Below are 18,959 nucleotides of genomic sequence, written 5' to 3' on the forward strand. Positions count from 1 at the left end.
ATGTTAAGAGGTAAAAAGTACATTGATTTGAGGTTTTCTTTTATTGACAATCAGCTAAAAATGCATCAAATATAACAATACAAAGAACAAAGACGGAAAACAAACGCCTCTTGTTTCTCCTGGATGGCTGATAACATTGTTCAGCAGCATGTTAGACTTTTCAGCAGTCAATATTTGTTTTATTACTGCAGCACACATGGTACTATCACAGTTTTTTCTAATTCCACTTACCAGGCCATTCAAATGGAAAAGGGTGTTATAGAAAACATGAAAGCAGGGCCTCAGTTCATTACTGCCAGATAGATTAGACCCATAAATCAGGAATTGAAGCAACTGCGTCAAATATCAAAAACAATTCTGTTAGTTCCTGGTAAATAATGTATTGTAAACCGTGAAGGTCAGACTCTTCCAGTACACAAACATTTCCACGTCAGGAACACTTCTAACAAAGATTATAGACTATTATCAGATTTACGGCATCTCCCCACCTGGTCGGAGTCTTTGCAAAACACATTTTTAAAATAGCTTATGCTCTATAGTGTTATGTTTTTTTTGTTAACAGTTAAATCTTCTAATATTTAGCAATTATTTAGCTCAAAACCTGTAGTTTTGTCTAAAGGAAGGTAAGTGGATTAAGAAGCAGCATTTTGAGTTATTTTGGTGGCATCTGATGTCATCAATCAACAGGGTGTTTAAAATATACATAAAAAAGACCCCATTCTCTGCATTTAAATTTAAAAATACCCTAACAGAAAAATAATGTGTTCCATCAAAGAAACTGCCTAAATTAAACTGCTACAAAGGGGTTTGTTTAATTATAGGCTGCCTTCTACATTTTTCACATTCTCTTCCTCCTGTATTGACTTGGCTGGAGCTCTGTCTAAAACTGGCATATGCTTTTAGTGGTGCTGCTGCTACACTGTCAAACATCGTTTTTTGAAGTATAAAAATCCTCAGAGTGACAAAGAAATCTAACTCCACAGTAGACAAGCTACTACCATAAATGATAAGCTATTACAGTACGACAGACTAAAGAATAAGATAACATCATAGACCATTTTATAAAGACCACATTGCATCAATGGGTCACATTGGGCACTGTAAATAGATTAATGATTTCCAACTTATTACACAACTAAGCTATGCCTTCTAATTTGGTAAAAAAAATCTCATGACTTTTTAAATGTATCTTACTAAACCTTTAATAAAAACAGACTGGGAAAGCCACCTGACAACAACTCCCCCAATTTTCAATTCTTTCCACAAATATCCTCCCTCTCCAAAATTGTCTTTTAGGCACCCAAAAGCCCACTACACTACCTGAAATGGTAAACTACCAATCAATAACCATTAGAAAATAATCATCAGTATTGTCAGCTTCCTGCTCTAATGGGCAGTAATATACAGTAGGTGCCACCTGGAATGTCATCACATCACTGGGAATCAAATTTAAAATCAATTGGCACAAAGTAACAGCTTTTTCATTTTGACTTAATATATTGAAAGCTTAGTTCAAATCTATTGGACAGCAAATACTAAACAGAGACACAATTGATCCAAATGTTTTTTATTATCCACCAAAACCAGCCAATCAATACTTTGCACCGATAAAAGCAACCAGTCCTGTAACCGCAACTGCCAATCACAGCCTGTCAGCTCGACTGGAGCTCAAACAGCATCTGTCAACAACAACAAAGTGAGCCACGGTCAATTCCGTAATATTGCTCCGTTCAGATATCTGGCTCTGTCCAGACAAACAATAAGAATCTCTGAGAAATAAAAAAAAGTTATTTGTTTACTAAAGTTATTTGTCTCTAATTATGTATGTGTGCTACCGTGTGGTAATTGACCTTGGCTTTCGTCAAGGTCAGCTTCAGCTCAGGACACATAAAAGAAGAGTGTACAAAGCCCATCTCTTCAACGTTACAGTTTATTTGAATATCCGTCACAGCCCACATTTGTTCCTCTCTGCATGCCAAATCAGTCTGTTTTTATTGTGCAGTTACACAGCGCTTCCTCCAGTTTCACCTGACGAAAATGCAGCCAAAACAAAGCGAAGAGACAAGCTACGGTAATGTAACAGTTAATCATTAAACAGTTTTAGATACTGTGATGTATTTTCTTTAATCTGTGATCTTTAGTTGTTTTGTGCATTTTTATTGCAAGTGAACTGTGACATTAGGGCCTTTATTGATCTAATTCTAAATACTGACTTTGGATACTGTTTTAATCCTGGAAACTGTGTTTTTTTTATTTTAAACTTTTGCTAAATTGCATTACCTTTTACGTTGTATGCAGTTTTGTGCATGGGTAACATTTTGACTTCATTTTGCTGTTGGGTCGTTAACGGGGAATTTTACATACTGCAACAATACGTACCGGATTTAAAAGTATGTACTGTATTACAGACCACGTGTCATATCTCGGTTTCAAAGCTCTTTTCAAAATGGCCGCTCTACTGCACTGAGGTTTGAGATCTGTCCTCTAAATCACTGCAGGAAAAAAAACAAAAAGAACATAAGTGCTCTGGCTTTTCAGTTCCATACCACATCATGGCTTGTTATTGCTGTGTTACCTGTTTGACAATGGGGGCAATAATCCTTACACTATCAGTGTACTAGAGCGGCCATTTTGAAAAGAGCTTTGAAACAGAGTTTAAAATTATATGTGTAAAATGTTGTCAGGATGTTAACAATGAAAAGAAAAAAATACAGGTACGTTATTTAATCAGTTGTAGCAACACCTGGGGGTGTAAAAGCTATATTTTTCGGAACCTCGCTACTTACTCTAAGTTCATTGAAACAGTTTTGAAGGTTCATTTTCTGGCTCTTAGACTGAAGTTTTCATGCAGCTTTCAAGAAAGCCACCAGGATATATAGACAGACAGTTATTCATATCTTTACATTCAAAAAACCTTTTTGGCTCAGAATAAAAAAAAAAAGTGACAAGCAGAAACACCCACTGGATCAGCCAAGATTTTCAGTAAATAATAATACAAGGTGGTGGGCATATTGGGTGCATGGGCAATATAATGGCCTATAATTAGTTGCCTCCATGGTGCTGTTATATAGTTTGTGTAAACCGAACAAAGTATTTGCACTGTTGTTCTGCCCATATACTCTCCAGGCCTCGTTTATAACCTTCATTATCAATACACAAGCTGTGTTAAAGTGCAGAACAAAAACCTGGGCAGCAGATGTTTTTTTTTATTACATTACCCTCCAATAAAAGGTGGATTAAAAAAAAATACAAAGTAACAGGTAATAATTTCAAGCATTTTTTACACCCTTGCAGTGTACAGAATGTTCTAGCCAGAAAAAATAAAACAGCTAAATCTTCCAATACTGCCCTTCTCCAAACTAAACAGAATAAGAGCATGTTTAACTAAGTTTATGGGGATAAGCTATATATATATATATATATATATATATATATATATATATATATATATATATATATATATATATATATATATATATATATATATATATATAGACACACACACACACACACACACACACACACACACACACACACACACACACACATTCGTACACGCTGCAGGATTTAGGACTTTTTTTTTTTATATAGCTTTGCAGAGCACATATTCTAATACGTGTACAGCCTCAAACTCCATTTCCAGAGGATTATAATTTGAAAGGTTTCTGCAAAAGGACATAAACTCATATTGGTAAACAGCTCTTGGCAAACAAAATCACTTCAACACTAATAATCTATTTTCTCCCACCACCATAACAAAATTGTGCTTTGACTTAAAGGAATTGTCTTCTAAATTTAGCCCTGGTCAAACTGTCTGTGAGATTCATAGAGAGCTAGAAAAGATTGCTAGTGATTGAGGCTCAAGTTTATTCCATGTTAAAATTCCCTCAATGTGATTTACATAGAACAGATTATGCTTTTAATATCATATGTATAAATATGCATATACAAAAACATAAACCAGACCATTTCTTATGCTGCGCTGGAAAACAGGGAAACTATACTCCAGTATAACAATACACAATTATTTAATTAATCTGCATGTAGAAACATATTTGTAATAAGAATAACAATACAAAATCTAAATAGTTCACGAGGGTAATCACAAATGAAAGTGTTTATTTTAAATATGTATGAGCTACTGCGAGAAGGGCCAATGGAAGCACACTTGTGCTTTCAAGAGATAAAAGGTTTAACCACATTTACTCAAACTGATCTGTTATAGAATCAATCTTTTCACATTTAGGTGGTTTTATAGCTAAATAAGGCATGTGGTAAATCATTGCTTGTTTTTATATGGTGTGGTTAGAACCCACAAATGTACAGTATATAAAGTATATTACATAAATCCAACCTACTGATCAGTTACTATAAACTCTTATCCAATGATGATTCATTAACATTTGATGCTTTTTTTGGTGTATTTATAGTTCAATCTTGCCACTGTATTTTTTAATTGTACTTATTAAATCACCTCTGGGAGTAAACAGTGGTCTTTGTATACTGTTCCACCAGCAGACCCACATTTCTTACATAAAAGCATTTTCAATTGATTGAACACCATACATTTTAAAACATGCACCCTCTGAATTGCTGTGTGGTACACAGGTTGCCTGCTATATACACGGTGTACAGAATATTAAAAGTAGTCTAGGAGAGTATAAAAGGCAAGAAGTGTGAATAAACAATGTAAGCAAAATAATTTCTGTTAGACTGGTATATGTGTTATACACAGGGCAAGTTAAAGTATACTTTTAATAAAGTAATACTTTTACTAGAAAGTGCCCCAGATAAACAAACAAATGGACAGATGAAGCTGATTACTTCCTTGTAGGCTGTCTGTCTGCTTCAGCTTTAACACCCAGCACTGATTGGATATTTTTTTGGCTCCAATGATTGAAATGGGTTCCACGTGAAAACATAACATTTCTCACATACATTACCAAAAGCCTCGTTTTACACAGAAAATGTATTCATGTAAAATCTCTGATTTGTTTTGAACACTACAAAGAAACATTAAATGACACAATTACAATTCTTTCATCTCTACTTCTTTAAATTTGAAAAGCCAGTGAAAGCCATGCATTTGAAAACTGCAGGCTTTGCTGGGGTCTCCAAATAGATCACTTCATTGAAAATGTGTAAATAGGTTTAATAACGTACTTAAATAACAATTTTAGTCCAAATAACTGTACAAGAAAATGTAGTTATACTTTAAAACAAAAATGTACAGCTGTGCCCAAAAGTTTTGTTTAATACTATAGAATTAACACATTTTGCTTCATAAAGTTGAACAAAACCTGCAGAATAATGTTACGTTAATATATTGAATTACATACCGCTTGATAGTTTTCCACATACTTAACGAAAAACTGAAAAATGTGAAATGAAATACTGCACTACAATTATGGCTTCCGGTAGACTTATACAATATCGTTTTGTAGTTTCTTTGATTACATGATGTTAAATAAAAGATCTAAATTATGTTCATATCGGTTTAAAAAAAAAAAAAAAAATTATGTCTCAATCCTAAAATTCTAGGTGATGCTAAACTTTTGGCCATAGCTGTATGATATTTAAAAGTTTTGTTTCCATTCCTCCCAAAAAATTGTACATGACACAAGGTAATGTGGTGTACTCAATGTTGTTTTTCAGCGTACTTCAACCACTCGATATTAGCTCATCTTATAGAATTATTACGTAAAAAAAAAATGCAGCTGCTACTAATTACATTAAATGTCTGATGGCCCAGGCAGAACATCTTAAACATAGAAGCAAAAAGTGATTTGTGATGCAAATTTTGCTATGGACAAACTGGCAGTCTTTTCCTATGATTCAGACATGTTGTTGTTTTTTTTATATATATATACCCAAAACAGATATTTCAGCGCTGTTCTTTTGAAAAAACCCAAAACAAAATAGCCCCTTGAAGCTAACCCCAATGCAACTTGAGATAACCTTGAATACAAATGTGTGCAGCTGATGTTCTGTTGGCTGCAACATTCCCACTGCAACAGGTTATCTTTTCACATCCAGCACCATCCAGGATGCATTTTATTGAGTTGCCTTAAAGATACAGGTTTAAGTTGAGAAATGATCATACCAGCTCTAATTAGCCTGCTCACTAGCAGATTAGATTAGGAGCAAACATGAACTTGGTGTTATTTGTATCATGTAAGACAATTTTATTTTAGACAAATCTAGATCATGTTTAAAAGTTTTGCTTCCATAATATGGTACCACAGTCAAACTACAGCCAAAGCAAGTTCATTGTAAAACCATGGCGTTTCTGCACATGGTGGTACTAAACCACCATGTGTTTATTCCAACCAGAAACAATCATTGTTGGGTTATACCATTGTCTGGGTTATACAATATTATTATTATTATTATTATTATTATTATTTATTTCTTAGCAGACGCCCTTATCCAGGGCGACTTACAATACCACATTATTTTTACATACAATTACCCATTTATACAGTTGGGTTTTTACTGGAGCAATCTAGGTAAAGTACCTTGCTCAAGGGTACAGCAGCAGTGTTCCCCCAGGGATTGAACCCACAACCCTCTGGTCAAGAGTCCAGAGCCCTAACCACTACTCCACAATCTGAGCCCCAAAGTTATAAACCATTCCTGGACATCCAGTGAGAGTTAATACATTGTACAACATTTAACAATTAATATATCAGAATCTCATAAAACTAGAATTGCTGTCAAATGGCATATTCTCCAGTGTGTCACAATATTCATAATTATGAAAAGGAGACTGTTTTGGGAATACCATAATCATTTCTTTTTAAATTACGATTAATTAATCCATATAGGAGGAGTATTCTTTTTTTCCGCCAACTTGAGCTTAATGTGTGGTTAATAATAACTTTCCTTTTCACGTGTGTATTGGGATTTTTCACACCCCAAAAAACCCTTTATCACTTACAGTACACGGAGTGACCTGTTCACCTTAAAGGTGCAATTACTGTGTTCTATAAGCTATTTCTGTATAAATCAGCTGTCAACACTCCATAGAGAACTCTGTTTATCATAGTTCTTACTAGGCAGGTATTCTAGAATCAAGGTAAGGGCCTTCTTGCACAGAAACACATGAATAATTTCCTGCATTCCAAGCTAGACCTTTTCGGTGTCAGAATGCAATTCATACACCTGTAATTGACAAACATAAACAACTTTTTCAAGTTTTTTTTCTTCTTAAAAATCTAGTCCATGTAAACAACCATAGTTGTTGGATTATTAAATAATGTATTGGCTCGAAAATGTGGTAATGCACAAGCTTTTCCATTACTTTCTCCTTCATGCTACTCAGAGCTCAGGGCGAAATGTATTCGGTTAGCACATGCAAATTGATTTCCTTGAACAAAATATAATTATTTGTTTAAAATCTTACTCCCTTTTCTTAAAGAATGCCTTTACATTTGAGTGACAGTGTCATCCTGTCCTAGGCTCAGCTAGGCAGATCAAAGACAAACTGACTAAAAATATGAATAAATACATTAGTCCCCAGTGGGTTATGTAGTGGTGCTATTTAAATACATCATCAAGGATTGGAAAAACAGATAAGCTCCACCAATGTGGAAGTCCACAGTATCAAATTATCACTCCTGAGTCTAGTCAGTGCTATTGGTATATATACTAAGCATCAAAAGCTACTTATCACTTATATTTGAATAAAATTCACTAGATGTGATCGAAAAATGACAAACTCTGTTTTAGAGCAGGTGCAGTGACTTTTTATTGTGCTGATTAACAACTGACATCACGAAGATGCTGCAAAATGATCTGTCGATCTTGGGCAGGTGTTGTGACTCTTGGTCATCCAGTTTGTGGCTTGTCATTGACAGAGTGTGTCTGGTTATACCGTCTCGCCAGGTTTGAAATTACTGGCCGTGAGCACCCAAGACGGCGAGCCACAGTACGCTGCCCTGGTTCAGCCTTGCACAAAGAAAATAAACACCCCAATACCAATTCTTGTAGGAAATATTTTAGTTTGTAGAGGAATACGTCATAATGCCACCATTATAAATTCTGACGCATACAAGAGCTAGCCTTTTTGGTTGCCAAGGAAACTAGCAGCTATATGGCCATTTGGATGTGTCCTAGGGGCTGTTTAATGTTTGTGAGAGAAAGCGAGGCTGAAAGGAGGGAAGTAGAGAGAGTCTGGGATAAGATGATCATCACTTGAATGAAGAGGGTGGAAGAAAAACACAGGGAAAATCAAGGAAGGAAAATGGTAGGAAGGTAGAAGGTTGCAATTTTTATTTACCTTCTCTCTCTCTCTCTAATTGGTTGAGCTGAATAACTGTACAAATACACTGAATATTATATATAACATCCAGGCAACAGTGAGGTCCAGAAAAGTCTAACTGAAGATCAAATATGGCTGCTTAAATACTTCATCAAATGTACTATATATGTACTATTGAAAATAAATTGACAATAACGGTTGAAAAAGTAATAGCAGTTGATCAATGCAGTGGGTAAGTATAATGTACACCTCAATACTAAACAGGTTTAAAACACATCACATAGAACACAAAGACCAGGAATATATATATATATATATATATATATATATATATATATATATATATATATATCATTTTTGTATAATTATGGCAGTAATAGTACAACACAAATCAAATAACATCTGTACATAAACATTCAAACTAATCGTTCCTGGAAGGCTGTACCTTACTGTAGTTCCCGATTCTTTATTCTTTTACAATCAGCTCTCGCGCTCAGCATCTGCAGCAGGTAATCGAGTATTGCAAATGAGGCAGGCCCCAGTTAAATAACCCCTGACCCTCTGAGAATGGACCTGTTTTCTTAAAGAGGCATATCAATCTTGCTACACACAGATTCTCAAACAATCCCACCGTGCACAGGGGTGGGAGCAGAGCAAAGTAGCCAAGACTGAAAATGTATGGTGCCAAGTGAAGCAAGGCAAACATTTTTAGCAGTTTATATTTTAACAGTAGTTGCACGTAGCCTATTGTCACAAAGACGGCCGGAGTGGGTGGCGTCAGACCAGAAGCAGGAAATAAACAGACAGAGACTTGTGGTTTGGTGGAGCTGAGCGAATGCTTTCGCTCAGCATTTAATAAACAGCACAGAAAATAAAAGGTTTGAAACAAAAACACAGGACACGACACTTGCGCCAAAATAAATAGACAAACAAAACGTACTAAATGCTTAAACAGACAGACGAACAAACACGGTGAGTGAAAACACTTATAGTTACTTTTCTCCTTCTCTCTCTCCCGTTCTCCACTCACCGAACACCCAACCCTGAGTGAATGCTACGTGTCTCTATATATACTGTTGTGCTGGGATTTAATTACTAATTAATTATTCACTTGAATCCCAGCATGTGAATTAATTCTGTGCAACCCCGTGCTTACATATTACATTTAACCAGCACGTGAAGTGATTTGTGCCCTCCTCGTGCCTAAATACAAATCTACCTTTTTTAAATACACGTGAAACACAGACCCGTTTATATCCCGTGTACCAATGACTATACACCAACATTTACACACGCACGCACCATACAACACATAATATGCACACAGGGGCGGGGCACATTGCCACACCTATACACTACAAATACAAAGCAAATATGCATATACAACCTACAGAAACAAACACACTGTGCACAATAACTGCACAAAGTTTCATTTTACGAAACAAAAAACAGAAACTAAAAAAAAAAGAAAAAACCCAAAAAAGCTGTATTGCTTGTTTCTTAGTTTATTGTAATAACTTGTTACCTCTAAGTCGCCGTGCATAAGGGCGTCTGTCAAGCAAATACAAAAATAAAATGCTCCTGCTGCCTTCAGACCAAAACTAAAAGCTTATTACTGTGCTGAGAATACCTCGTTTCCAGCTAAATATGGCTGCTCATTTTCACCTCGTTTCTCAGGTACAGCTAACCAAAGATATTCTACTTATTTCTATTCTATTAAATAGAATATCTTTGAGCTAACCTTGGAAGTATTTGCTCTACGTCAAAGGTCAAACGGCATTCAAACATTGAAACTTGAGTCGCTATTGAAACAATCTTTAAAAATGTATCAATGTTCTGTAAATGTGTTGGCTGCAATAAAAACATAACAAGCAGACAAAAATAGATTGTTTTAAAACAACCTTGAGTGACAAATTCAGCGACATTTTCAAGTTTTGTAAACCTTTTAAAATGATGTTGACATACTTTTGAAAAGGAACATGCAATTTCTATATTTTGCTGCCTTTAAATCAATAAATCATATACACGGCAAACCTTGAATGACAGTTTTTGTATTTTTCTTTACATTTATAATACTATGTAGAAATAATTATGATGTTTTAAAACCACAGATACTTTCAAATTATTAGTAAATTGTATGCCACTGAGTCGCTAGGTCAATGTACAGACTAGTAATATAAGTATAACTCGAACACCAATCATGAAGTTGTTATTTGTTTGACCCTGTTGCCATAGTAACCAAATGCAGGGCTCTGTATGACTTTACAGTGTAAAATGCTGTAAAGAAAAAAAAAAAATTATATTTTTTTCACGGTAAATTGCAAGAAGCTGAAAACAACTTTTTGTTTTTGCTTACAAAATCAGCTCTCGGCTCGCCAACGCCCACCATTGCTACAGTACACATTCCAAACACACATTCATTTTTCACAGTTCCCAATATTTAAGACGGAAAATCGTCTATAGACTGAACACTCCCACCCGAGTGCAATATTCAGTGTGTTGTGAGGAGATGAGCTATACTGTAGGTTGTGTCAAGATAAACCTCTACAGGACACTCTGTGCATCAGAATCGGGTAGCTACTTCCAGTCCTCTGATTGAGGGCCAAAGGAGCCAATCATTTTAGTGCACCCTGAAAGGATCCAATCATACAGTGCGTTACAGAAGCAGACAAAGCACAAAGAGTTTATAGAAGCAGCCATGGAATTCATTGTTTAATCAATTAATAAAAAAAGCCAATGTAGAAGTAGTTAATTTTGAGTACAGTGTGTGTCCTCAGAGGCTACAGACAACGTCCATTCCAAACAACACAATTGTTGTTTGAAATAATTTACTTTTGAAACAACCTATAATGATGCTAACAAAATATCACTGTTAGAAGTAGATTCCACTGAAGGTTTGCTCCTACTGTATGCTCTTAACTCTTCTACAGCTGGAAGGGGTGCAAATGCACCCCAGCGAGTTTTAAATTAACATATCTCACAAGTCTTTAAAGATCACGGGATATGCTTACATATGTTATCATTACATGTGATTAAACTTTAATTGCTTACCTTTATTTTGATGCCAAGAACGTCCTTATCCAACTCAGGATATGGGAGAAATCCTTCTTCAAAGTGCACATGGTAATTGTACGAGGTACATTTGCACCCCATTCTGCATTCCATCAGAAAGCTCTGGTTATTTTCCTTTCTGATACAATGTGGTTAGCAATATGTGTATATGTATATCATTTGAATGGCAAATGGTACAGATGGTACTGAAAGACAACACCACACAACTAAATTAAAATACAATGAATTGTTAAATTTTGGAATACATATGTTTTTATTTGTTGCTGTATTTCCCCAGTTTGCAACTCATTCAGTTACATACATTAATAATATGTCTAAAATCTGTTTCTCATACAGTACGTGTACCATACAAAAAAGCTTCTTTTAAACAAAAAAAATAATAATACATACCGCTACGATTGGGAAATCCTGCCTGTCATGCAATACTACTCAGTTTCATTTTGAAATCAGATTAGAAAATGCAACATATTTCTTGCAATGTATTTGTAGTTGCTAAAATATAACCAATTGAACTAACTAGGCTTCGGAGAATACAATCCTGTTTAACCTCAATGCGTATTTTTCATTATACACAGTAAACACACGTACAAGTTGGAGGACTTGTAGTAAAATATAATTTACCTTAATGACTTGAGCTGCCTTTCTCGGTAGATGTAATGCAATAAAAAAATATGTAAAACTAAGCAGTACCTGCACTGATCAAATGGAACAAAATATAGTTTTTATTTTAGACACACAGAAAACCATGAGCCAGTTAAGTTACGGATTATGATCCTCTTACGAGCCATAGAGAGAAATAGATTATCAAATTTTGAACCGGTGCTCAAATTCTGCAATCCCTACACATTTCTGTACAACATAGGAAAAGAGAACGCTGCATACGCTTGCTGTAATTGATAATAATTTTGGACGACCCCTTACTGAATAGAAGTGAAATGCTAAGACGTGCTGTACGTTTTTCTCCTCTGACTAGCTGCATGCCATGTTGTTCGTCTTCCTCGAGTGTGCTGACTGACGCAATGAAACGACGAAAACCATTAAAACCTCCGAGCCAGATTCGGGTGTGTTGTGAGGCCCGAGTTCTACAGTTTGGTTCTCACTCAGCTCGACAAATAGCCAGTGGAACACCACTGGCCCTCATGCCCCAGGCCCGCACGGCTCAATTGGTATTAGAGAACCAACCTTTCTGTAACCAACACCAAATCAGGATTAGCTTCATATCAAACAAACAATAAGAATCGTCTAGAATTCTCTCAGCGTCCCTGTTTCATTCAGTTTATAAGCAAGTGATTTAACTCACATAATCACAATGCTCAGAGGCCAATCTCCTTTCAAACATTACCCGTTTTCAGAATGCCAATAAGTATAATTACAAATTGTGTTTTGGGTAAAGTATGTCATACTGTTAGCCATTTGAAAATGATTCTAAGCAATCTGTCTCTTAAGACCCTGTATTGTATGCACATTTATGAATACTGTATTTATTGCATTAAAAATTAACTCTTATTCACATTTTGGCCAAGATTGCGTTTAAATCAGCTGTGAAATGCTTTAAATGTATAAATTATTTTATGGGCCATTAGCTATAAAATGTGTTTCCATTCAGAAACAATTGTAAAAAAAAAACAAAACTAAATGCACTTCAGCATGCCCATTGATTAGCTTTATGGACAATTAATTCTAGGGAAATGCAATGGATGAAATTGATATGACTTTGAACTAAGTGACTTGAATACAATTCTCACTGAAATAATTTAGAAATCAGAAGTATTTTAGTTTTGGCCTACTGTCATACCCATTTTGTTTTGCAAATCTTCATTAGGCCCCAAAATACTTTGTTGTACTACTGAAAAAGAAATCTGTCCGGGGAAACAAACAACATCAAATTGTTTATGTAAACTAAGAGAAAAACTTGCAGGCATAACATATACAGAAATTAGAAATCTGTTGCAAACAGGGAGTGCATGACAGAGTGTGTTGTCAGACGTAACACACTACAATTTAAGAAAGATGATTTCTAAAATGTGTTTTATACATTTGTAAGGGTTATACATACTGCTTGATGTATATTTTAATTACATTTTTTAATTACTGAAAAATAAACATCATATGAGGCGTTTTTATAGAGATCTGTGACCAGGATGGCTGGTGGTGACGTCAGGCCAGGAAATGATTGGAGATCACAACAGCAGACTGGGGTATAAAACGCGCAGATGCGCGTATATATTAAATTAAAATAAAAGGTTTAAACAGAACACCAAAAACAAAACGGTGTGTGGCCAAAACAAATAGACAAACAAAACACTAACAAACAAGTAGTACCGTGCTGGTGCTTCCAGCACAAATAGCAATTGTTATGCGCCGAGACACAATTGAATCTTGGCACAGTCTGCACGTGGACTAATTGTGCACTTCAATATAACTGATAGTGCCAGAGGTAAAAAAAATAAATAAATAAAAAATACTTGGCACGTCTGGCTAGCAATGTGATCTACAAACTTGTGGTTGAAATTTTGACTCCTTGAAACAAATCTGTAAATATTATTGTACTATATGTATCCTAAGAAAACCACATGTAAAACTTACTTTAGTGAAGCAGGCACATCCTTGAAATTTGTGGAAGTGAGTCATTGCATTTCAAGATTAGTCATTAAGCAATTGTACAAAGATTGTGGGTACAATCCGAAGAGGCCATGTTGTACTGTACTGTACCAACACCCGAATGTTGCATCACCTCTGCATACCAGCAACCATTCAGGGTGACTAAAGATGAGCCCTAAACAATGGATGTAACCAAGCTGCTGAACTCTGGAAGCAAGGGCCCAGCCTTGGAAAGATCCAACTGGACTCGTGGGGCATCTGCCCAATAGGCCCTGCTGCATTGTGATGAGGTGGACTAAACCTAGATGGTTTTCTTTCAAATGCAGCTCTCCCTTTGTGCCCTCAGACAAGATCAGCAAGTCACCACCACCAGTTTCTAAACAGATTCTAACCAGTGAGCTCCAATGACTTACTCTCCTTTTCCACAGAGACTTTCATGAAACTTATAAAAAGGCCTAAAAACAAACCACACTTGTCAAGGACAAATTGGACCAGCCTCTCGGAACCACAGTACATGTTGGCATTTTGTTGTCCATAACAAGGCTACGTGACAGCGTTCGAGAAGGAAGCTAGATTACAATTGCAAAGAAGATTAATCAAACCCAAACTGTACTCACATGGCACTGTCCGGAGGTAGAGGTTATCCCGGATGATCTGCTGAAGCTCGTGGTCCACAGAGCCCTTTTGGAACCGTAAATTGAGGTAGTGGCGAAGGTCTTTGTCTACAATGCCTCCTGCATACCAAGAAAGTTACAAATAAAAAGGAACAGTTACATTCGTTGTAAAGTAGAAAAACAGTCACATTCTCTTTATGGATTGCAGTGACCAAAAAATAAAAAAGGTTGACAATTAAATGCAATCATCTGTAATACAATCTTGTTTTACTTCGGTTTATAAACTGCAGTATTAACTGATTCTATAATAGCATCAAAACCCTCGCTGCAATGAAACCTTTTAGGTCAAATTTTAACATTTATGTTTATTTTGTAATGAAGGACTTATTCTGAAGTCACAGGAAGCGTGCCTCAGGTGCTTCAATGGTTGTTCCATCACTGAAATCAATTAAAAAAAAAATATCAGTGACCTTACACAGGAACAAAAAAGGAGAAAAAAAAGCACAAACCTGTAATGAAATAACAACTGCATATGAACATGTAATTTCTCACCTGCTAACAGGGCAGTTTCTATAGACTACCCTGCAACAAATTGTCAATATAGTCTCAATACTATTGGTGGGATTTTGATCAAATAAAGTGATTGATTCAGTAAAGTGAGTCAATTAAAAGATGTTTTCGTGCTTTTGTTGATTAATTTATTATGTTTGTTCATTTTGAGCAGACAATGGCATGGATTTGATACTGTTAAATCGAGGCTGTGTTGAAAATGACCCCTCATTTAGGTTACATATCCCGGTTTTAAAGACATGCATTATGAAAACAAATGTAACTTAAAGTAAAACAAAAATATGTTAGTAAAAAATATTACATTTGTAATTATAGAAAGTAGGGTTATTAGTGTCATTTTATGATTTGTTGAGATTACTAAAGCCCGCTGTACACAGCCCGACTCAAGCCGTCCCGACTCATCTCGTGAATCGTAGCAGTGTGCGTGCCCTTAAAACCAAGATTATGCAGATTTCAGTAGGGATGTCTTCAGATTTGAAGCTTGAACATGCTGAATCTTTTTCAGACGCAGTTTCATTCAGTTGTGATCAGTCTGTCTGCGTGCGGTGGTTGCCGACCAAGACTGACTGAGACCGATTAGTCATAAGGGTGTCAACCAATGGTGAAGCAGGTTTGAGTGACATAGCTTGTCATGTAACTTGTCATGTAACTTGTCATACAAGATGGCGGAATATTGACAGCTTTAGTTCCACAGGTAAAAATACATTAGTCTTGAATTGCTCTGAGTTCCCGAATTTAAAAATACCAGATATGTGCACATTTGAATAGTTTTTTTTAGGCGTTTACTAATCAAAGGTTAATTATCAATTTACCTCGTTCGAGTGACTGGGGGTGGGCTGAAAAAACAAAACAAAACAACTCGTAGCTGAAAAAAAAACCCACCTCTAGGTTTGTAAGATTATTTTTGAAGTCAATTATTTCAAATTGTCTGTTAACGTTAAACTCGCTTTGCAGTAGTGCATTAATGTTTGCCTTCTAATTGTTTGTATAAAGTTATTTAAGAGTCTTATATTCAATAAGCTTTATTGATAAACCAGGAAGTTAGTTGAATAGAGACGTTGGAAAGTGTACAGCATGTGAGCTGCAGTAATACAATTGTACGACTGTAATCTGTCTGCAGCCAGCAGAATTATTTACATAGTTATTTCTTCACCACCTCCGAACCCCAACATTACAGTGTGATAGATACGCGGTCGGTAATGGGGTTTAAAACAAAATACTTCTCACAATTCTCAGATTCAAAATGCATCCAGGAGTTCTAAATTGCCTGAATCCTAAATGGGGACATCCTCACTTCAACACAGCAAGTTAATGTTTGTTTAGTAAAATGTACATGCAATGTATCATGGGAACTGAAAATTGATGCATTTGAGTGTCGTTCATTTTTAGTAACTGAAAATAACCGATTTTGCAAAATAATAATAATAATAACACCCCAGAACTCAACAAAAAATAATACCCGAAAAATTCAAGCCTTAGTTATAATTGAGGCTTCTGATTTTTGGTCAAAACACCCCGATACAAAGAATAATCTGTGAATATCCAATAAACACTGGAAAAACACTGGAAATGGCTAGTCAATTCACCTCTTTCCCTGTGTGAAATAAATAAAATAACCTACTGTAGAAAGAAGAAAAAAATTTCCAGTTGGGCAATGTCCCTCCTTCCTGACTTGTATCTCGCACTGATCCATTCGGAATACTTTAGTAAAGTGGAATGTAGCCAAATAGACTATAAGTAAAATTCATCCCAAATAAATGCTGAAAGAAAAACTTCACAAGGTATGCCAAATAAAATCTGAGACTCTAGAAGCAACCAGATGCCAATAATTAATAAGAATGAGGCAAGTATACTGCTTTCTGCAAGATACAGTGTATATAAAAAGAATGAGCTCGAAAATGACAGATTTAGACATAAATGAACAGCATTCTTGTTTGCCCATTATGTTTTTTTTTTGTTTTTTTTTTTTTTTTGGCTGACAAATATGATACACACCAAACAATGCAAAATAAACTGACAAGCCCCTCATTATATTGAATGTGTTCAGTCTGCTGTATTTATTAGTGAATGGATAACACACGTTTAAAATTGTGGTTCCTAGTTCTCCTGCTTGACACATTTGTCACAAGTGGTTTAGAACCCTAGGGTTTTTCAGTTGATGTTTAAAGTTAAACCCTGATCCAGATATGAAACACAATCTAAAGCTGGAAAGCAATTTGATAAAGTTTTTTTATTTTTTATTTTTTTTAAATCTTTAAAAGAAGAAAATTTATTTTGTCACCTTAGAAATGTGGCTGAAAGGGATCGATTTTTAGACATTAATATTATTCCCATCACCTTGATATAAGCTATCAAGGTCCATTGTGCTACTGATGCATTTGTACAGTACGTAACCTTCCAATACACCCCACCCCACTCCCCTCTCCCCTGCAGGTCACAGAATGTGTCTTGTTAGCAAAAATGAATTATTAGGATGAAAAATGTCTGGTGCCTTTTAAGTAAAACTATACAATTTAATGAATACAGTTGTACTCTTAAGCAAGATAATAATAAAAATAATAATAATAATAATAATAATAATAATAATTATAATAATGAAAAAGAAATGCATCAATATATATACAGAACAGTTCATGGCAAACTAGCACATGGCTAATATGACACAAATGTATATTTGCAAGCACTTTGAGTCATACTGTACAGAATGGCTAGTGTAGCGCATATCTTGGGTAACCAATAGTTAAATGTCTATTGTCATTCTAAACATAATCTTTCCACAAACTCCATTTCATTGTCTTCCATCCTTCCAGCAATATTATCAGTACTATCAAGCAGACAACAAAAGATTGGCATTTAATATGAAACCTGACAGTTTCACATTACTATAGCAGAATCCCATCAAAATGAATTGTAATCGTCTTGTAACTGCTATAAAGAAAAACATGCTAATGGAACAGCTTTCCATTCCCAGAACCAACAAAATGAACTTGTGCAAATTTAACAATTAAACTGCTGCCAATGATCAGTTTTCATACACAGCATTTACTTCAAACCTTAACATATTTAGCAGCACTAAAGCTCCAATGACTTCAGTTAAAAAGTCCTTCTGATTCTACCACAACACACATGCTTCCAGTTAAATAATCATGCAAAAATAATACTATGGAAATTAGATACAAGTAAGATAAGTCTTAATAATGTTTATGCATCTTAAACCACCTCCAGAAAATCTATTCAAAACATACCTTTTTTTTTTTTTTTGCTTAAAATGAAAGACAGCCCATGTCTGTAACGAAGTATATTTAGCTCCCACCACCAAAAATACAAAAACACCCACACCACTGACTGAGCTTCCTACTAAAACAGCTATCACAAAAGCTGTAAAAGCACCTCTTTTGCAGTTTTCACAGATGTTCCGTACTGCTCTGCAGGTATGCCCCAACTGACCTGTTCACTTGGTTAGCTACCCCTCTACAAATGCTCCAATTTTAATTGTATCTAAGGATTTGTAGCGGTTGGTGGAAGCATCCCCGTTCCTGCTAATATAAGAGACAGGAGAGAGGAGACTGTTGGGAGGCAACATAAGAAGGCTCTGTGGTTGGGGGCCTATCAGAATTAGCTGGGGTTTTTTTCCAATTCATCCTGAGGAAATTGAGGTCCTGCAGCTCCCCCTGTCTGATGTTCTCTCTTCAGCAGATACAGAAGTGGCTGTGTGATACAGATGCTTTCTGGCAGATTGTAAAAATTGCCAACGTTCTAACAGATGTACTCTGCTAACTGACATAAGAAAACGCACTGACATGTGCATGAGGATATGAATGCACTACAAAGGCGGATTA

General features: G+C 35.6%; 1 protein-coding gene across 15 annotated transcripts in view; it reads right to left on the reverse strand.

The window, feature by feature from the left end:
- LOC117415248 (membrane-associated guanylate kinase, WW and PDZ domain-containing protein 2) overlaps window positions 1-18,959 on the reverse strand; it is a 302,693-nt gene that overhangs the window by 200,768 nt on the left and 82,966 nt on the right. For 14 of the 15 annotated variants that reach the window (XR_009329170.1, XR_009329171.1, XM_059027156.1 and 11 more), the window contains exon 2: window positions 14,554-14,670. Coding sequence is in view for 11 of the 15 variants with exons in the window: in XM_059027156.1 (XP_058883139.1) it covers window positions 14,554-14,670 (117 nt within the window). In the remaining 4 variants the exon portion in view is untranslated. Of the gene's footprint in view, window positions 1-14,553; window positions 14,671-18,510; window positions 18,778-18,959 lie in introns of those variants that run through there. The other variant, XM_059027158.1, reaches the window with a different exon arrangement.

Source organism: Acipenser ruthenus, chromosome 7 (assembly GCF_902713425.1).
Source record: "Acipenser ruthenus chromosome 7, fAciRut3.2 maternal haplotype, whole genome shotgun sequence".
NCBI classification, from domain to species: Eukaryota; Metazoa; Chordata; class Actinopteri; order Acipenseriformes; family Acipenseridae; genus Acipenser; species Acipenser ruthenus.